Genomic DNA, 22,799 nt, shown 5'->3' on the forward strand with positions numbered 1-22,799 from the left:
GAAGGCTTCGATGAAGTTGCACGCGAATTTCCATCAGTCAAATTCCACGATTGGATATAAACCGTCATAGAATTCGTTGTTGTCTATGTAGAAATGAAGTTTCATGGAACATTTACAGTTCAAAAATGTAATCTTTATCGAGATATGATACATCCACATCATTGTTCATTAAGTTAGGTTTCATAGCAATGTTTAAATAATAGAAATCTACTCACCAAATTACCAAAAGATGATGTAGTATGTATTGGGCTAGTTAGGCTACGTATGTTTGTTACGTGTTAACGTCTCGTATAATTGTGCTCAGTTTGTGTACATTCTGCAATTTTCCCGTTACCATCGTGGTTACCCATAAAATCAATGTAAAAAGGATCGCTAACGTCGAACCAAATCCTATGGATTAACACGCGGATTCGTGTTTTCTTGATATCGAGACAGACATACATGTAGGGAATTTTACAGTTTCTCGAGTGATAGGCTTCAGTAACGATCAGACAATTTTTATGTACTGTAATTGAATAAAATAATATTCACATATTTGAAAGACCATGTTAGATACGTGTGGAAAGTGTTGATATGATATTCAACAATGATATACTTTCTCTATTCGTAATAAGAAGTTTTTAAATGGAACTAAAAGTTTATCACAAACATGCAAAAACTGTGCAAAATGAAAAGTTATAAGAAAAGGGTTATGTTAACTTACGATATTTGGCAGGCATAGAGGCTAGCGAGTTGTTTAATTAATACAGATTTCAGCCCTGGACAAAGGTTCTGTACTAATTTTGGGGATGGAGGAATTTGCTCTTTGAGTTTGCGTTAATTACAACATGAGTTAGCTGCTCCTAAGCCACGTTACCTGTAGGAAAGGTGGCGTTAGTGTCCGACGCTTTGATATGATAATATACTGTGTATTACAATGGTAGACATTATGCCAACCGTTATTGTCGCGTTAGGGTTTGTTTATGTTGATGTTAACTGGTATTGGATTAACTTCGCTGGTACAGAGTCCGAGATCAGAGTTAATTATTACAATTACGTTGAATATGATCAGTTTTATAGTGTTTCTATATTTGAATCAGGGCCGCATTTACAAATTCGGCGCCCCTAGGCCTACAGACCAAAGAGCGCCCCCCCCCAGAGGACTCTGATTACACTGACGTAGAAATCCAGTAAATTTCTTAATTACGTAATTTTGATGAAAGATAATTACAATAGTATCTATATATATATAGGAGTGTTTTGAATAAATAAAAGCAATGAACCAATGAATGAGTCAACGTCGCACCCCGGACCTAGTTGACCTTGGCCACCCGCCCCGCCGAGCGCCAACACCACCCGCCGCCGCAACTTTTTTCTTTTCTGTACTTTAAAATTTATGCGCCCCCTAAAATTTTGCGCCCTAGGCCTGGGCCTAGTGGGCCTATAGGGAAATGCGGTACTGATTTGAATCCACCTAAAACTTCAATCTCAACCATCTTTGTTGTATAAAATGTAAAACTCATTACATTTAAAAAATAATGACTTGTTTCAAGATAGTATCTTCTTATTGAATATTGATTTTGTTAAAATGAGAATAATACGTAAATTGTCTGATGTCGTTTTCAGAGTTGCAATATGTTATAATGAAGAATACATTTCTCAATGAATATTGATTTTGAAAAAGCAAAACAAAAACCCTTTTCCGGTGTTGTAAATATACATCAGACAGCCAGTAACATTGAGTATCGCCTTGTTGTCTGACCGGTGACCGGTGTTCCCTGTACCAGCGAGGCTGTGGACAGGAAATTCCTATGTTGGACGGTGCGAAGGTAAGTGGAGTACAATGATGTGCGAGGATAAGCTTATTCCTCGTGCTGTCACTACGCCGTGCTGAAGCAGACTTGATTTTACGGATTTACGCACGGTCGCGGCGTATCATTATGAAATACGGATATTATAACACGTGATAAAGACCGACCACTTCATCGGAATGCTTGGCCCTGTGATTGAAATGTTACACTCTTTTTGGAATTTAGCTTAAACGCCTAAGTCTCCCTTATTTAGTTGCTTTAACAACTTCAATGTGTTTGGTAAAGCATATAAAAGATATTTCCAGAAAAGGATACTGAAATATAAGGTATGACTTTTCAACTGATCATTTTTTTAAATGTGTTTGAACCTGCGAGCAGTGAGATGAAGGATGCGATCATTTTTACACTAGACAATAATGTATCTACTGTAGCAACTGTAATAAGTACAATAATATGTTGTCGTGGTCCCACCACACAACTGTGCGCTAACAGAGATATTGCCGTGGTCTCTGACCCTAGATAAGGAAGTCATCTATTATACAGTAGACCACGAAGATGAAGGATGCGTGACTATCATTTTTACACTAGACAATAATGTATCTACTGTAGAAACTGTAACTAGTACAATAATATGTTGTCGTGGTCCCACCACACAACTGTGCGCTAACAGAGATATTGCCGTGGTCTCTGACCCTAGATAAGGAAGTCATCTATTATACAGTGGACCACGAGGACATCAAGGATGTGTGCCAATCATTCCTGCGATTGACACGTTGTCTCAAGTGATAGTGGTTGGTAGTGATAATACACTATTTAGTATGTAAATATTATAATTTACGTATATTTTAACAAAGTATTTTGAAACTATTTAGAAAACAACAAAAATTTAGTATTCGTGATATCTTTCTGCTTTTACACTGTTATCCATCGCTTCATTTTCCCTTGTTAAAAAAAATGTATTTTTGTTGTTCACATTTATTCAGCCTACAAGATTTGGTGGTATCGTCATATAAGAAAAAAAACAAATTCTTCCTAAAAATCCGTACCAACATGCGGAATATTCTTTATTCCTTTACATAGTAAATATACTAGAGCCGTTTTCCTGTAGGTAGTACATAAGATTACTGAAAAGTATAGATTAGTCTTGATCGTTGTTCAGGCTTCAAGGTCATAAATTAAGGTCAAGGAAATAAAAATTATCTTTTTTGTATTTGCATTTTTATGAAGATAGAGTTTGTTGAAATTTTAAAACTATTTGTTACATGTAGAAAATCATAACTGTGAGTGCTTTTGTTAAAAAAACTTTCTTGTCCAGAGAATTATGGGAATAAAGAAACCTAAAAATGTAAAAAGTAGTAAAAGGAGCAGTTTTTGTAGATATATATTTATAAATTCAATCAACCTGCCAAATTTGGTTAAACTGTCTGTTATGGTTATAATGACATTTTTACCAAAATAAATATTTAATATATTACTCTTTTTGTACGAGAATTTTTAGAGGGCCTGAGAAAGTTGTTATTTTGTTTCGTATCTCTTTTGACTAAAGTGTTGAGAATTTAGTAAAAGTGCTTACAACAGCGTTTGAGAAACTTCAGACTTGTGTTCAAAACAACGATAAAATGTAAAAAAAACTTAAATATGTATTGGATATTAGCATACTGTACGCATTTTCCTGTGGTTTAAGCCCTTTAGATTTATTTTACAGCCACGTGCATCCAAAGTTTTTTTAAACACTTTTTTGGTGTTCTAAAATAAATTTAACTCGATGTATAACGTTTTATAATTTCTAGGAAAACATTATTTTCTTCTTTGTATAGTACGTTCTTGGTGAGATCGTAAACACTGGAAATTCTGTAACTAGAATTTGACCACTAACATCACGTTGTTATTACGATTTAATCAGATGAAATACTGGTCTATAGAGCTTGGTGATCAGGGCATGTTTTGTCCTAACGCCTGATAAAACTAAAGAGCACTTAGAGCCGTCACACTACACTGCCAAAACACGTCCATGACAGGTATGAGTGGTGTACATGACTGTAGTATAGTAGATGTCAACTCGAGTACTCGAGTCAGCAGCGGCAGTGGAGAGCTGGACAGATGTAATGAACAAACCCCGCGCAGTAACATCTGTTTGCAGTTGTCAACAGCTGTTTGCTGCGAACAGCTGATTGCTGCAGACTCGCCACAGCCATCAGTATTGTCGACGGCATTGTTTCCCGCCTTTTTACACTTATTTGCGATCACATCAGACGTCACCTGCGCCGTGGCGGTTTGTTTCTGATTTAAATCTTAACATGTTTATATCGTAGGATTCCTTACATGAATAAAATATCATTTAACCATCCTCAGTTTATTCGGAAACATACAGGAAAGAAACTTATGTTGTGGTTAGAGTATCGTCGGGGATAATAGAGCAAACTTAATAATAGTGAGATGAGCGGAGTCATCAATTAGTCAATACTTGTGTGATTCGGTGCCTATATAAAACTGTACTAATCCGCTAATTAATTTCTTACTCTGGATCAATTGAATATTCAGAAGACTACTTATGTCATTCATAATCAATTATTCTAAACACCAAGAATAAAAAGCTTGTGTTCATCGTCAAAAATTTGGATTTGTAGTGGTTAGTAACAATTTTAACAGTGATACCATTGTTTGAGAACTAATTTAAAAGTTTTGATAAACCAAGAAGAATGGTAAAAGTTTGATATCTCTAAGTTCACTACATCCAACATAGCATCGTTGAAGTTGAAAATTTATCTTCAAAAATCGGTACCTATTTTGAACATAGTGTTTAACATTAGGATTTGATGTCATCATCGTGTTAGATTCTATACCAATTAGATTTTTTTTAATTGGATACGAACGACTTCATGGGTCATAACTATATTAAGTTTTTTACTTTCTCCCAGACCGCGTTGTCAAAGGGGAATTTTTGAAGTACATCTATAACATCATGTGGGAATGTTATTTTCCCAAAGAAGGATAGAAAATTATTAATCTTGAACGCAATGGTAGTGGGAGAGGCGCGAATTTTGGGATACTCCCGTAGATAAAATATATACTAAACTCGATTGAGTCATCCAGCTCTTTAGACCTTCATAGTGAGACAAGTGGGGAGTCACGCCGCTTCCTGTTTGTTAATTGATGAGGCCAGTCCAGCAATTAGCCCTAATTGAAATGTTTTACAATCGAGGAACTAACAAGTATCGGACTAACGTTAACGAGCCTTGTTATTTTAGTTACACTTGTTTGTAATAAATTGGCGAGTGATTGCAGCAGATCTCATTTCAGCTCACTACTAGATCCGCTATGTTGTTGCGTCGTTTTTGTATTGCAGCATTTTAGAATATTTCCAAATGCATTGGATGGTAAAATTCACTTTCTCGAGGTTGAGACTTTAATCCAATTGACAAAATGAATTGCACGTGTTATTAATGTACATGAGAGGAACTACCAGTCGTTATGTTTAAAGGTGTTTTACTTTTAAAAGGTTCTATATATAAAGATATTTTAGAGAAGCAGTCAGTCATATCAATGTCCTTCTTTTGTTAACAAATTATAAGTAACAATTTGCGTACAAGTAAAATATCTATTCAGAATTTACTACGAAAACGGATATTGTGATTTTTTTCATGCTAGTACGTTTAACAATTATTTTGTCATAGCTTTCAGCGTAGAATGTAAAACAATTAGTTGGTTTTATGTCAGAATTATTATGGTATTTATGGATTTTCAGATATTTCTGCGATGTCTGTATAATTTTTGAGTTTTACTGAGGAAAAGAATTTCTAACATCTATCTTTTCTTTTGAGAATGCTCCAAAACACATTTGTATATTGAGTGAAAACAAATGTCTAAAACCTCACATAGACCTTTGTATATAATTTAATTTAAAATAAATAAATTTAAATGTCAATTCATACTCAATAGGAACATGTACAGTACGCCTATATGTTCCTTAAAAAAATTAAATTATTAAATAAAATTATATACATTTTAGTATTCTTGGTCAGTACTTTGTGAGTTTGTGTAAAGTACATTTTCCGTCTGAATTTCAATAAATGCGAAACTTATTAGATTGGATATCTTTCATATAATTTTATTTCCACATGAAAGTGTGAATTACTATCTCTTTGTACTTGTTAAAGTGGCTTAATTTAACAGTAAACTAGTTGGATGGATTTACAGTGACGAGTTACGAAATCCATTGAAACACATTAATGAATTGTGAAGTTATAACGTAATGTGGAAGTGAAGCCGAGTAGTAGTAAAACGGAATGCGCCATAAACGCCAGCCCCGCAGGCTGTAGTCAGAGACGCACTACACACTGTAACAGTCGCAGGCTGCAGCTATGCTAATCCTAACTCCCATTAAGCGCTGTAACTGAATTTTAATTAATTGCAACCCCCTCCCCCGACCTCCCCGCGTCTATCAGCTATGTGCACTTGAACGTCAAACAACGGTACTCCCCGGCTCAGTTTTTAATTTTAGCGCTCTCTCTTTGAGAACAAAAACAAATACCTTATTGTTTATTGTTGCGGATTCTGTTTGTTCTCAGTTAACAATAATTTACTTTGAAATAAATTATGTTGTTTAATTTGAAGCATTTGAGTCTTTCTGTCTTAATATTGTAAATTCAATCAGTTTTACATTTCTTTATTTGTACCGATCACAAAATGATGAAACACGAATCTACGTATATTCTTTGCAGTACAAAAAGAACGGCCGATTATGTCCATTAGTTCTTGAAAACGGATGAAATTAATAAAATGTGTCAAACAAAATATACTACAGGTAGTGCAATTTTAAACTGTTTTATCAATTTTCTGACTTTCTGCTTTTGCAATATTCTGATATTAACGTGTGAGGGTTTCTGATGTTAGCTGTATTACCCGGAGATGCATTAAGGATGTGTACTCGCCCTTTAATTTTTCCGATTTTCCTTTTCGATGCTGATGTGTAGAAAGAAATGTTTAACACTTTGCAAATTTTTGTTGTTTCAGTGGGGGGCATGAGTCGGCCGCCCAAGCCGGTGGTGCAGGTCAAGAAGGTAGCGCCCCCGGCCGTTCCAGACTCCCAGGCGGGGTTCCGACATTCTGGCAGCAGCTTCGGTTCAGCGGGTTACAGCAGTGCGGGGGAGGACCATGGCTTCCACGATCACACTAGAGGTAAGAGTGGGTACCCTGCACGACTAGCTAAACTTTCCTACATAGAATAACGGTTTCATAATATAATTTAAAAAATATTTGTAGATTTCGTAGATTAAACACATTTTAAACCGACTAGGTTTCACTCACACAACTTTGAAGTATTAGTATATTTAAACAATTTGATTTCTTATATATATTTTTAATTAGTGCATGCTGTTAGTATGGTGAAGTTGTACTCATGACTCTTAATGTATTTGTTGTTATATAGTAACTACTATGTTTTGTAAATTACAGACAGAACATCAATGTGAATTATATTCTGAAAGATGGCAACGTATTTTATTTAAACGGGCGACGTGATAGTAACATCCATGTGCCTTTGAAATGTTAAGAAAACAGAACTTTCTATAATGATGTCTGATTTATTCTTCAGACAGAAAATTCCTAATAAGACAAGAGTAATCTTTCAAGAAACAAAAAGGTTTGGAATAACACTTCCCACCACACATTATGTCAGTCTTCGCAATATACAAATTGTGTTTCTAACCCATTATCTAAAACCAAATCTAAAGAAAGATAATAGAAACGTAAATGAATATGCGGTGTACAGCAAGGAACATAGTTAGACACGGTTTTTATCTTTTCACCACGGTTTTCAGGTTATGGTAGGCGATGTGAATCCCTGTTTGTATTCCGTGAAAGCATTTAGAATTAAGTGACTAGTACATCCCGTGAATTCGAGTGGAGACTTTCTTGCCGTGCTCCCGCTGACCAGGACCGGTAGATTACAGTTACCAGACATGTCACGTGGAGGCCGAGATGCGGTTGTCACTGTGGTCAGACTCCGATCTCCTGCGGCTGTGACACCGCACATCCCTCCTCCGGTGCTAAAGTAACAATAAACACTTCTACTGAAGACTGTCCACAATTTCGTCATGTTCTACTTCACGACCCAAAGTGGAAATACCCTACGAAACCTTTCACATTTACCCAATAAACACTGTATCTCGTAGTGCCAATTTACGAGAGAGCTCTTGAATATTCTGATCTAGAGGTAACTTAGGCTGTCCTCATGGTTTGAGTTGCATTTTACACAAAATTAAATATTTTCAAAACAATTACTTTTTCATATATGATTACATAAAACACATACACGACTTTATTTGGCATGCCAGTGGCACCGTGGAAGTGACACGAGTGGTAGATATGCTGGTGGCAAGGAAGTGGTAAGATGGACAGTAGATTGAAAAATGATTAGTAAAAACCGTGCATGGGTTTGTGTTTTTTTTTTCACTCAGTCATTTAAAAACTACTGGACCGATTTTACTGACATTTTACATGGACATTCTTAAGGTCCCTGGTTAACATATGGACATATTCCTATTCCTAAAATCCTTCCGGGCTACGGCGCACTGGTCTCTAAGGATACGAAAAATTCCATCCTGGTTTACAAATTTGGATCATAGTAAACAAATGTTAATAAAAAGAGCCTGTTAAATGTAATCAACTGTTCTTGGTAAACATTGTGTTATGACACAACCATATATTTAATTAATTTAACCACTATTTTAAATTTGTTTATACTATAATATACAATATACAATAATTTGAAAGAATAGAACAAGGTTGATAATATCAACACTTCTTATTTAAACCTTTTCTGCAACCGCTGTTAAGTAATAAAGTATCCATATGACAAAATTAAGTTTGAGTAAAAATGTTCTTTTAACTGTACATTTTAGCACATATTAAGTATGCAGTTCTGAGTACTGTATGGCAGATATCAAAGACAAAGTTACTGACTAAATACCACTATAACTCTAAAGACTATTGTTAAATCCATTTAAGGTGTCTTTTGTCAGAAGTAGACTTCTCAAACCTGTATATGTCAGTATATATTTTCTTGATTGGGGTAACTAGGAAAATCAACAATGGCACATAAAATATTAAGATCGGAGTAAATTAGAATGTCAATATATATTCACTTTGACACATTTTCTTGATCGTGACAAAAAAGACAATCTCAACATTGGCGACGGAAATACAATTCACTCGATCCAGAAGTGCTCGTACATGTGCATAGGCGTGGGTAACTGCTAGTTTTTGTATAATTTACTAAAGATGTTTAAAATAATCAATATTGCTATTGTCGATAGGCCAAAATCATAATCTTTTTACGTAAATAATAAGGAATTGTGTGTTTTGAGTTTTTTGTTTACGTTTAACAATGTTTATAAAGATAGATTTATGAAGATGGTAAATTAAATTAAATTTAGAAGCCGGATTGAAACAAAAATCTCTCCGTCTATCCCATGCGACGGCCCATCATGGTTTCTATTACATTGTGATCCATATTAGAATTTTGCCTTTTGTGTTGAAACGAATGGTGTTGGAAAGATACAATTAGTATTTCCTTGATTATTTTTATTAAGCTATAAATAATGATAATTGTATTAATATATTTACAAGCATGGGTTTTTAAAAGCTTTCAAAACCTGAGTATTAGGGTTAAATTCTTAATAAATAGTTAATTTTCAAAAATATAATGATCAAAATACTTTTGTTAAATCTTGTTTTTTAGTTTGAACGATGCTATACATGTGCACACGCTTGCAAGATTGGGCATGTTTGGGCACTCGGAAAATTCAATATTTTAGACTTGTGTAATTTAGATGGAGAACACAGTAAAGAGCTTTAGTTTTCGAATAATTATTTATTAACCATCCATACTTTTCTTAAATAAGCCTACATGTAATAGTTTTTGTTTTTCTTACAGTAATTGTAGATTTTTACATTTTAATTCCTTGGTATGCCTGCTTACATGTTTATTTTGGTTTCAAAACATGAAATCGCAAATGTAAATTGAATGAAATTGTACATTCGAAGGAGATTGTGTCAACATTTAATCAAGCACAATAAAGCGATTCAATACGGTTTGTTTTATGACAAAGTGATTGAATGACTGGGAATGGTCAATTTCACATATTGATATTGCTCGCGTAAAATATTCATCAGTTACAGAAAGTCAGTAGTAGTTGGGTGAAGTGACACGATATGTGTTGTGTCACATTTGTCACAATTTTGCATTGTTTTGATAATTTATTTAAAGAACTGAGGTGAGATAATTATTTCGTACTTCGTATTTTAAATTAATAACGAAATGAGAATTATTACTGTCAGCTTACTTTGCTTTGCCTTAATACCCTACAATTTGGAATTGTATAGATTCCAAAGAGTCTTAATAATTTAGTAATCGCCGTTAAATTTTTCAGTTTACTGATTTAAATATTAATATTTTAAGTAATACATCACTTAGATGTACAAGAAAAGGTTCAATGAGTTAAGATGTATTTGGGTGTAATTCTTTCGATAGTACTCTATGGAAAACGTGCTTTCCAGGAGGGAAACATCCTTCTAATAAGGTCTCCAAGACAGAAGCTTTGAGTATTATATAATATAACATCAGTTTGATTCTGTTGTAACGATTCTTTTTTCCCAATTACGATTAGAGGTCGTAAACTGAATGTGTGGGTGTTTAACTCCGTACTGCCCCTGTTATACAACTGGAAGACCATTACATCGGGAACCAATTAAACTGCAAGACTGTAATAGGCCTTCACGATTCTTGACATTAATTATTTTTTCTTACTTGGAAGACCTAAGGGAAGAACTTTTTTAATTTAACTTTCAACAGCTTCGGTGAAGTAGGCTTCTCTAAAGAGTTTCTGATCAATTTGATTGTTTTATTTTCCGGGTGTTTCCTTTAACGATATACACCGGTATCTTGATGTTCCGTAACAAATAGTAATGGACACGTCCCCGATTAAATAGTGTTTATGCGAGAGAAATCTATCTGTAACTAATCAGAGTAATGACAACTACTCGTACTTTGTGGAACGGCCATCCACTCAATGACACGCGTTGTGAAGGATTTCTTTGGCAGTCTTTTTCTGAAGGAGGTGTCGAACTTAATTTAGCTATCTAGAAGCTCTACCAAAATAGTGTACATCTTTGTACATTTATTACTAGTATATTGTTAAAATATTTTAACCGTGTACAAAACGGTACGGTAATTATACAAAGAGCTGGTTATTACTTATGATTTGGTTAGGGATGGGATTTGTGTATTCTCATTTCTCTGGATTGTAAGGGATTTGATTTGAACACTTTGCTGATACAGGGCAGTTGACATTCTTCTCAATATGCAGATCTGGGAAATTAGACAGGATTTTGAGTGAGAGGAAAGGAATGAAGATGGTAACAAGTAGATTGGCAAAACAAGTTAGTTGATGTGTTGAGCTGGGTGGGACAGCATATGGTTATCTGTACAAGAATCTACAAAACACAAGTTTTACACAAGTGGAAAAAGGAATGTGGACAAAACAGTTCTTGACGTGAATAAAAGTTTCTAGATCTAATTACCTTTAACTAACATCCTATTTTTCCAGTGATTTATCTTTTACTGGTGCACTCTTTGGACGAAAGATCTTGAAAAAGTACACCGTATGCTTTAAAATAAGTTTAAATTTACTCTTTGATGAGTTCACCATTTCTGCTTTCAGAATCATATCCGTACAAACCCCGAGAATGTAGATTACGGTAAGGAATAAGATGGTAGAAGCTGATAAAACTTCCTTTTACTGTTTTCCGCCCAATTTAGAAGATTTGTAAATCTTTCCCACATCATCGATTCTAAACCAACGCTTACTTTTTTGTCGTGGGAACGATTAGGGGCCTACAACTCCTCGTATTGTTCCAGCAGACGGTTGCAAATCGGCAGTGGACAGTATGCTGTAGCTTTGCAACCTTGCAGGAGAGCGACGCGGCGCCAACCACCGTGTAGCCGATCGACACGGTGTGGGCGAACCACTTAAATCGGCTACAAATCACCGTTTGACTGATGAGAGATTAACATACTAGCACTCGTGTAAACGACCTTGAGACACATCGGTTCCTTAACACTTCCCGATTGTAAACTCTCGGTTAGAGTCGAGAACGGGAGATCGATGTTATTCGAACATCTATGTTTTTGTCATGTTAGAATTATTCAAATGTTTTTGACGCCATGTCGAATCGAGTAGGAAATTTGAATCTAGTGTCTCACGGTTTTCTCGTGTCGGGCTATATACAATTGTATGACAATCAGTTTTAAAACAGCTCCGGCTGGAACACAGAAGACAACTGACTCGCTGTAACGGTTGAAACCTTTTTTGTTTGAACCTAAGTCAACACACTGCAAATACGTCCTTTTATTAGAGTGAACCGTTGTAATATACGTAAAAACGTTCATTTCAAAATCACACAAAAGTTATTTTTTTCATGTGTTAACTGGTATTTAAATTTATTTTATTTTTAATGTGTCCCCTCTTCTAAGTATGTGGTTTTTTGTGCGTGAAAAACATCAATGAAATGATGCTATCGATTAAGAACGATATATCTTACCATCGATGTTTTTAACATCTCATAAGTCTACTTCGACCGAATGAGTATCATTCGAGAAAATCGTGTAGGAGGTGAGACGGTCTCCGGGAGATTAAACTGTCACTTGAAAGCGACGCGATGTCAAATTCATGGATCGATTTTACGATACATTCAGATCGATTTGTAACTTAAAGTGGTCTCCGCTGTATTGGTAACCATCGTGATAACATCGTAAGCAATTTGCTTAATTTGAGAAATGGTTCTGTTTTAGATTGCTTTTTGTTACATTATTCGATTTACAGTTTTTTGTGTGATAACCTACTTGAACCTAGGTTATCTTTTTAACCCGCCATTTGTCGAGTAGTGAGAATTTCTCACGTTTTCAGTTTTTGAATGCCAAATGCGATCTAGCGGCAAGTGGGGGAAATTATTACAACCATTCGTGGACCAGTATACGAAGAGAACTGTAGTCGCGAAAATACATTCTTTGCTCACTTGAGTTGCTGATGAAAGGTACTATAGTGGAGAGCGTAGAAGATAACGCCACTAGGAGGAACTTCTACACCCGATTAGTCGCGTGTCCTCATTGTGAGCATTTATTTTTTATACCTGACTAACTGTACGTATGATTTTGTATTGTTTTTAAATTGCGTTTGACATTTCATTACATTATTAATCAACGTTAATATGATTTCATCCATTTGTTGCAAGGACGAATGAATTGAAAAAAAGACAAAATACAACACAAAACAAAACTATAAAATGATTGTACTACATATCCATTTAATGCATTACCAACACGACTTATTTTAAACTTTAAACATTAATACCAATTATTAAACCGAATTGTTTTTTCAGAGCCTTATGATAGAGCTAACTTTTAAAAGTGCTAAACATAACATAAAACTACAATTTTTACAGATATTCTAGGACATAAAGTATATATTAGAATGAATACGTGTGGTTGTAAGTTACGTTTTTACGTAGTTACGACTAGTGGCAGGTTAAAATAAATAAACACTTTTACTATTCGCTTTATTTTATATTTGGAACCGTTTTTTGTATCCCTGATTTGGTGTTAACTTAATATATAACTTATTTATGTTTTGTGGTTAGGGTAATCTGCTATGTAATTATCTGCTATTCCCCCCCCCCCCTATAGCGTCCGTTGCGATTTCGATCGGCTATTGACAATATTGTATTGTATCATTGAGCACGCACCAGGGCCCCAGCCTGTTCGCTCCCTGGAGACTGTAGACTAAACACCGGCTGGGGCACCGGTACAGCCAGCCTAACCGATTCTTTGTCTCGGGCAGAACGGCGGGTCGCACAACGACATAAAAAGTGTAATATGAATGTTGAGTTCAGCTCCAGTTCACCTTCCTCTTAATGCAGCGTCTGGAATCTGATGTTGCCACAGACCTGACTCCTGGAATCTGGACCTACGTTCGTCTGAAGAGATCGAAAAAAGTGGACGACGAAGAAGCTCAAAAATGAAGAATTTATATAGTTTCGACATCGGAGATACCAAAATTACAAAATATAAATTATAGTGTAATTCAGGTGAATTGGGGGGGGGGTGAGATAATGAGAATGCCAATTCATTTAGATTACACAATATTTTATATTTTGTATTCTAGGTATCTCTGATGTCGAAAGGATCTAAATTCTTCATTTTTGAGCTTCATCGTCGTCCACTTTTTTCGATCTCTTCAGACGAACATAGCTCCATACTCCAGGAGTCAAGCCTGTGAGGAAGGTGAACTGGAGCTGAACTCAACATTCATATTAAACTCAACCATTTCCACCATGGTTACATTGAGTATAAGTAAAATGTTATCCAACACACTATGCTTAGCGCTTATTTGCATTGATACTCTGGGGAAGTCGCCCAAACATTTAAATTCCTTGCAACAGAAAAAACGTTACATTTCAAACAATACAGACTATAGTTTATGATTTTAAAATACTGGTTAATATTTGTCATTATAATAGAATAATGTAATGTATGGTACATGCAAAAAGTGATCTATGGATTTTTGTGTTCAGTTTAAATTTAACTGTGATCTTAAAATGTGGTTAGGCAGAATAGTGTTTACTCATAGCAGCTTTTATATGTAACGATAAATAGACCGATATTTGAAACAAAATACAGGCACACTATTACAATTTTATAAGTAGGTATAAATTTATTTTGTTGTAGAATATTGTAATTAAATCAAACAAAAGGACAATGTACTCCTTTTAGTTCTGCTATTTGGATGACAATTAATAATGTTATATGGTTCTGTAGAGCTCAACCAAAACAAGAAATAGAAAGTTAAAAATAAACCATGTAGCAATAAATTACTTTTTATCTTCATCCATTTTCGTTGTTCTGTCGTGTTGTCTTCCCATCCATTTGTTTGTGTTCATTTTCCTGCCTTGTTTTCCAAACATCCCATTGTCAATTTAATATTGTTCTCCACTGCAGTAAACCGGACAAATCTATAATCTGTAATCTGCCTATGTCTCTAGATGGCTATGAGATGGGAGACGTGTACGGGATGGCAGGCAAATCTCCAGGAGGACAGTTCAACTACCCCGCCTTCACTTTCCCAGGACCTCAGGTAAAACTATAAACATTCCACTCAATATATCACAACAAATCATCCTTCAAAACCATTAATAAAAATTTTGGATGGCTGTGAGTTTTAAAAACATTTCGCTTAGTTTAGGCGATAGCTGGTACATGAGCAACTCAATTATATGCCATTTTTATGTTGCACTTTAGGCAAACTTTTTTTAATATCAAAGTAATACCCTCCCATTCAAGTTTTCAAAAACGTTCGGATAATTTTCAAGAGAACTAAATTACGTGTATTTTACACATAGTCGTCGAGTGGGGCATGAATGAAATATCGTATATTTTCCTTAAGAATTAAAATAAACATTTCCTTTTTTTTGACATTCTGAACTTGCTCTACTACCCTCGACAGTAAAATGTTAGTGTGTGCATTCAAGCAATGTAGCGCTAGTTGCCTACAGTGTAAGAACAAACTCAAATATCTGTGGAGATGACAAAAATGTAAACAGTTCAGGTCGAGGTAACTCACAATACAGAGGCACACATAACAGCTGAGATGGGCTGTGCTACCCCCTCCCCCCTTTAACCCTCATAATGTCAGGGATTTATTGCTATCCAAGATCATTTGTTGGGGGAGGATTCCCTAGCAATGATGGACTTTATCCAGCTTATACGTTATTACTTACTGGCTAATAGGCTTCTTCCATGTTGAACTGTAGAAGCTTAATGCTTTTTCATGCTATGGATTTCTATTGGTTATCTGTAAATAAACAGTTCAATAATATACTATCACTTAAATTTGCCAAATTAATATTTGTTTCTACCTATTTGTATTATAGAGTATGAAATAAAATTCTACAATTTTTAAAACCAATAAGAATTTATTCGCATAAAATGTTTGAAACCTCGTCTTTAAACACACAACACTTCACATGATCTGAATTTAGTATTTTTGGCCAGAAAAAAAATAAGAGTTTGGATTTCAATTAGGTATACACTATTCATGAATTAGGTATATATATGAATTAAATTACATTAAGTCTAATTAAACGATTATGTGAAATTTTAATTTTTAACAGTCTGTATGTAACTTCTAATTTTACATAATAATGAAATGTCATACATAATGTTTAGAAAATAATATTCATTTTTATTCAAATACTTATAGGCATTTATTACACTATTAGATTAAATGAATGCGTTCAGAAACACGACGCACTAAACGTGTTCTCCCTTGCTTGACCAACTTTCTCGTTCCTATAATCTCGTATGGTAGTACTTGTTCTGATCAAAAATTTTGCCCTAAAAGTTTAATAGTCACAATATTAATCGTGAAGAGTGTGAGTACAATACTTGAAGACGGATGGTGGTTATGAAAGAATAGTTCTGTGAGAGGCGAGACATCATATCCCGGTATGCTGTAAAGATGGAAAAGTTAGGTTATAATCGACAACAGTAAGAATGGAGTCGCAGCGTGGTGGTGGTGGTGGTGGTGGTAGGTATTGCAGTGTTTCGTTGGGTCATCAGCATACTTCCCCTCATTTCCCCTCGCACCTCCATCTATCTGCTGCAACTTTAGATTAAACTGCACACCCTCCCCTACTGGGGAAGTTTACTACCGGCCCTCGGGGAACACTACTTTAGTAGCTCCTTCTTGCTTTAATTATCCATATAAACACCAGTTTAGAAGTTCTATTCGATTTTTATCACCTGCTTACCCCCCGATGTGGTGTCTTGTTAGTCAAATGGTAGATCACATACGTTTATATTCTTAACTTACGTTTATATGTTAACTTTTATTTTTTACCATAGATCGCTATGTTTTTATTATTTGTCCCAGATCGTTTGACAGTATTTTCCTAACCTTCACAAAAATGATCAGTTAATATGATGCGATCCTTTTTTCGTTATTAGAAACAGATGTGTTTTGTACCCACAAAGGCATATTCCGATAGGTTATATATATTCGGCTGTATAAGACGGGGTCAGTCACAACACATCACGATTGTACACCACACAAATGCGTACTGCTCGACCTCGACCGTATACACGTGGCAGGGAAACGAAGACAGAAGCCGCGCCGCGCCGCGCTCTGCTACACAAAGGCGGTAATCACACAGTAAACAGTAACAAATTGGACGACTTCACATCGCCTTGCAAATGGCTTTCTGCTCAGTAGCTCGATTTATCTCCCCAGTTACGCGTTCCTAGTGCTATGTGCCTTGCGTAAATATTATAGGAAGATCCTCACAATGAGTGAGATAATCGTTTGACAGTTCAAATAGTGAAAGTACGGGTTTACAACTTTAAAAACTTAAAGTTTTTAAAGTGCGATTTAAAAATTAAATATAAAATATTGATGTTAAAAAAAATCAAGAGTAATTAATACGGACTGATTAAGTTCTTTGAAGGTCCTAATAAATAATTAGAGTTACATGCCAAATTTATAAAACCATAAGACCGACCACCCATAGGATTTTTGTGGTGGTTTATAAACTTTATTGTATAAAAAATTAAATTTTAAGTATATCTTTAAAAATGTATTTTTTTATATGTGCATTTGTGCTATTTCGTTAAGTATTTAATAAATGTTTATTAGCTATTTTAAGGGGTATAAACGATAATAATTTAATAATAATTCTTATATTTGATACCGTTGATATAGTAAAAACCTTTCATATGAAAAAACGTTTTGGGTATTCACCAACACCTGCATGTTAAACTAGGCATTTGTTGTATCCACAATAAATCGTGGTGATTATTTTGTGACATTTGATGTTTACGTACGATAATTATTGCTGAAATCAGTTGATTCAGTACTTTGTACCAACACGTGCATGTTAAACTAGGCATTTGTTGTATCCACAATAAATCGTGGTGTTTATTTTGTGACATTTGATGTTTACATACGATAATTATTGGTGAAATCAGTTGATTCAGTACTTTGTACCAACACGTGCATGTTAAACTAGGCATTTGTTGTATCCACAATAAATCGTGGTGATTATTTTGTGACATTTGATGTTTACGTACGATAATTATTGGTGAAATCAGTTGATTCAGTACTTTGTACCAACACCTGCATGTTAAACTAGGCATTTGTTGTATCCACAATAATTCGTGGTGTTTATTTTGTGACATTTGATGTTTACGTACGATAATTATTGCTGAAATCAGTTGATTCAGTACTTTGTACCAACACCTGCATGTTAAACTAGGCATTTGTTGTATCCACAATAAATCGTGGTGATTATTTTGTGACATTTGATGTTTACGTACGATAATTATTGCTGAAATCAGTTGATTCAGTACTTTGTACTTTGCTTGCAAAAAAGACTAATTAGATTTTATAAACAATCACAATACTCCTTCCTGTACTTTGTTTGAGAATATCAGTATTCAGAGAGATTAGGAGACGAAACTGTTTGTTAGGCAACAGACCAATCCATCAGATGTGCTGACTGCAGCGTTATCTCAGAGGCTGTCAGTCGTCTAAATCTGTCTGAGATATCTACAGGAGACAGAGCAAGTGTTGACTCTTCACTTAGAAAACAGATAAACACGTGTAGAATAACTTAACTATATAACAGTATGCTGGTATAATACATTACTGTCATACATATTTTATAGCCATAGATTCATTAAATTGTTGTGCACCACTAAGAATTCAACAAATATACGACTGTTGGCTGAGTTTTAGCGAAGCTTATAACTCGTGGCCATGGAAAAATCTCATTTCTATCTGTCTGTCCAGACGATATCTCGAAAACGAAGTGGCCTATAGATTTGAAATAGTGAATGGAGCTTTGTTTATATATGAGCAAAGATGGTTGGACGACAGTACATGTCACCCCATGGGAATTGGCTGAGCACAGATTAAGGATAAATGTTTAATTCTTTCTCTGTACTGTTGGCGAATATTTTTATGATGGTCTGATATGGGTACCACTTAGGAATGAGTAAATTTGTAAACAAACTGTGTACAATCATATGACATTTTAACAAGTGACACTTTAATTCACAGATTAAAAAGCAAATATAACACAATAGTCATGTTAAAAGTCAGTGAGAATATTTTATTTCAGTCCACTCATGGTTGTGGTACTCTTATTAGCTTAACGGAACTTTAATTATTTGAACACTGTTGTAAAATTAAACTTACTGAAACATGTGAATGTATCATGTGGCAAGATGTCTCGAGATTCTTATGGTGCATATCCAACCACAGAATTTGGCTGAGCCTCTCTGAAGTCTATTTCTTTTCTTTATGCCTGTCTATTTTTCTCCAGGACATCTAACGAATGAAATGGCCTTATAGATTTGAAATTTTACGTGCAATTTTAGTGATGCCTTTTACACGACACATGGTGTGGTGTATTCTTACCTTGTATTACTGAGTATGTATTGACTGAGTGTGTTCTGTTTCAGTACACTCAGGTCCAGGGGACAACCAAGTCAGCCATGTACTACCACCACCAACTCTCTCTGCAGGAGGATCAGGGAATCGACATGACTCAGGTACACCTTGAAATATTTGTCTTGTGTTATACCATACATTACCATGGAGTGAAACATCACACCTTGAAACCTTGAGTCATTAATTAATTGTGTTTAAATCTAAATATCTATGTTATTAAAAGAATGTATTGATTTTTGTTCTGTGCTTTTAGGTATGTAAAATTCATCATCATTTTATATTCATATTCAACATTATCAATTCCAAGCTTGTATACTTTAGAAGTTCCATTTATGGATTTGAAATGTCATAGGGTTTTATCCCACTGGCTTCCAAAGTTCCAGTGTTAATCCAATTACAGTATTTCTGTTTAGTTTAAAACAGTTGCTATGTTGCTCAGGGAGTTAATATCAATTCGAGTTGGTTAGAACTTGAATCAGCTGATTGGTTATAACATCTTTTATGACAAATAGACAAATATGATATGGTGTAAAAAATTTATACTTGTAATAAATTTAATAAATGATAGGAAAAAATAATTTAGCAGTGAACATAAATAAAACAGATATGAAATGCAAGCCATGAAACAACAATAAATAGTGCAATGAAAAAAATATATAAAGATACAAAATACTTTATTTAGAAATATATTTATATACTCCTTTAAATTGTAAAAATTGTTCACAAAATAGCTCTTAAATTAATTTTAATGATTACAGTATTTTGTGTCTTAGGTTTGTCACATATGGTTTAATGTAGTGGATAGTTCAGTTTTGTTTGCTATGGTCTTCTTATCGTTATTATTTAAACAGATCTATGTATTAAATCTAGAGGGAAGAGGGATATGATCACAATGAGTTCATCAGCAATTTCGACAACTTTAAAGGTGAACTACTCAGCAAAATAAATAAATATATGAGAGTAGGTTTATATTAATTTTTTTGGTAATGAACTAGAGGAAAATGATACACATTAATTATTTTATCTATCAGATATTTTTATTTTTCACATTGGTTTATTTTGTTAAATCTTCTGAAACTTTTGGTTTGTTTGTTTGTTATTTTAATATAACTTATTATGGATTTGAATGTTCATCTTTTGACATTTGCAGTGTCCAACTTTATTATGTTTGCATAAGTTCCCACCAGTGCCTTCAATCTTTTTATATTCAGTTTTCCAGTGCTCTTCAACAAATAAATAATCGTTTTAGAGTTAAAAAGGCACTTTCTTCATAGAAAATAGTTGTATAATACTATGCAATAGCCTAAAGAAAAATAAATAGTAAATATATGTATACAATTTTACCACTACCATACAATTTTAAATGTGGTTTGTCTCAACCATAGCTGCCATTCTCTCCCTTGTAAATGAACATTATCATAAACTAACCCAAATCCTGCAGCAGTTCTGGTCGGCAAAGTGACTGATTATAATACCTTACCATCTCAAAGTGTTTTATCACAAGTGTCCCTTTGCTACAAGCACAGGATCTAATACAACATTTATCCAGGAGCAACATAACATAAGACAGTCTATGTTGACCTTACTGGCAAACACAGACTATAAAGGTAATCCACAAAATTTGTACAAAATCTGGAATGTCCTAAATTAATTCAACCTTAGTTTATTTGAAAATCTATATGAGAAAACTCTTCTGTTCCATAAAATAGTCTATATTAGTGGTTTTAATAATAATTTCATGAATCATAATTAATAGTTTTAATTTATAATTTATATATATATATAGCATAAACTACAATACAAAATTAAAAGCATAACTGTTAAATGGATTTAGATTTCATTGATTAAATGCAAAATAAAAAATTGAATATTTTTTATTGATAAAACTGGTACTAAATCTATTGTTGTATACCATTTATGTTAATTTTATTAATGGAATTTGGATTCTAAGGTTTTAATGCTTTTGAAACCCCAGAATAATTTAAAGACTATTGTTCTTTATGATGGAATTACCTATATTGAGAAACATTCTGACTAACAGAAGAGTTGCATTTGATTTATCAAAATCCTTCTCCACAGTGCTGTGACTCTGCTGTGACTAACCTTGTGACTGTTTTAGAGTCCTGGTCGTGATAGTCCTGGTTCCTCAGGATCTGGATCACGTCACTCCACTGCCTCCCTGGATTCTGGACGGGCCAGTGGGTGTCATCTGGGGCCGCCACATCCCCGCTGCTCCCTTAGCTCTTCTTCGGTAGGGTCAGACCACTCTGCCCCTGCCAGGGTCGAAAGGCTACTGCTGCAAGGTGTACCGGTGAGTCTTGCACAACCCAAATTATGTTGGAATGTTCTTTTAACTTATAAGAATTCATATATCAATTTTAAAGACTTGTACAGTAGTTGCTAATTGTTAGTAGTTGAACAACATGAAGTCAAGGATTACTATCAAACTATCAAGGATTGGCAAATTTGTTATGAGAGATTTTGAGCTTATTTCTAGCGAAATGTATAAATGAATAGCAATCCATTATCCATAGTAAAATGTTTAGAATCTACAAATCTAGGGCTTACATAAGTTTCATGTTTCAAATGTATGCACTTTTTTGCTTCATAGAACAGTAGAATTATAATTAATGGTGTTACATATAAATGTTGTCTGTAGGATCATTTCCTTTAAGTGTACATGATGAGCACACATGAGTAAATTTGTGGCATTTAAAAATTAACTAAAATCTTTTTTAAATTTAGTTTTTGGTCAAACTGGTCTAGTCAAAATTATGACGAGATCAAAGTAGCACTTGAGTGCAGTAACATTGCCTATAAAAAACACACACATATTTTCCTTTATTTGTCCATAAGAAAAAGTTACCACATTAATAAATGTCATGACTATCAGTTTAGCATTGTTTGATTAAAGATTGCTCTTCACAGTGCGATCCAAATATCTCAAGATAGTATTATTGTTTTATCAATGTTATGATATGGTGTAAATTGGGAAACTTATAAGTCAATGTTAGTTTGTGTCATAGAAGAATAGAAGACCTGGCTAGATTTTCTTTTAAATAAAGTGTATTTACCGGGAATATTTCAAGATAGCATTATTGTTTGGTCAATTTTATGATTTGGTGTAAATTGGGAAACTTATAAGTTAAAGTTGGTTTGTGTCAAAGAAGAATAGCTGATCTGGCTAGACTTTCTTTTAACACATTCACTGCTGCCAGAAAATACGTAAAATACAAGCCCATGCTGAAAATATTTTTTTTTTAGGTTTTACTTACCATTATTATGTGGAGACTTCATATGCACCATCAATGATGTGTATATGTCCATATATACATATATACAGCAACAATATAGTAGCGGCACCGGAAGGTGCCGGCCGCACTCGGCAGGTCAGATGCCATTGGACACCCGACGGTGTCAGTCGCGTCCGTCACTTTCCACGCAC

The 22,799-nt window shown here is 34.4% G+C and overlaps 1 protein-coding gene across 6 annotated transcripts in view; it reads left to right on the forward strand.

The window, feature by feature from the left end:
- The window catches only part of LOC124353947 (caskin-1-like), a 305,599-nt gene that overhangs the window by 261,273 nt on the left and 21,527 nt on the right, over positions 1-22,799 (forward strand). For all 6 annotated transcript variants that reach the window (XM_046804031.1, XM_046804029.1, XM_046804030.1 and 3 more), the window contains 4 exons: positions 6,804-6,968; positions 14,889-14,980; positions 19,366-19,455; positions 21,474-21,665. In XM_046804031.1, the coding sequence (XP_046659987.1) occupies positions 6,804-6,968; positions 14,889-14,980; positions 19,366-19,455; positions 21,474-21,665 (539 nt within the window). The remainder of the gene's footprint in view (positions 1-6,803; positions 6,969-14,888; positions 14,981-19,365; positions 19,456-21,473; positions 21,666-22,799) is intronic.

This window comes from Homalodisca vitripennis, chromosome 2 (assembly GCF_021130785.1).
Source record: "Homalodisca vitripennis isolate AUS2020 chromosome 2, UT_GWSS_2.1, whole genome shotgun sequence".
NCBI classification, from domain to species: Eukaryota; Metazoa; Arthropoda; class Insecta; order Hemiptera; family Cicadellidae; genus Homalodisca; species Homalodisca vitripennis.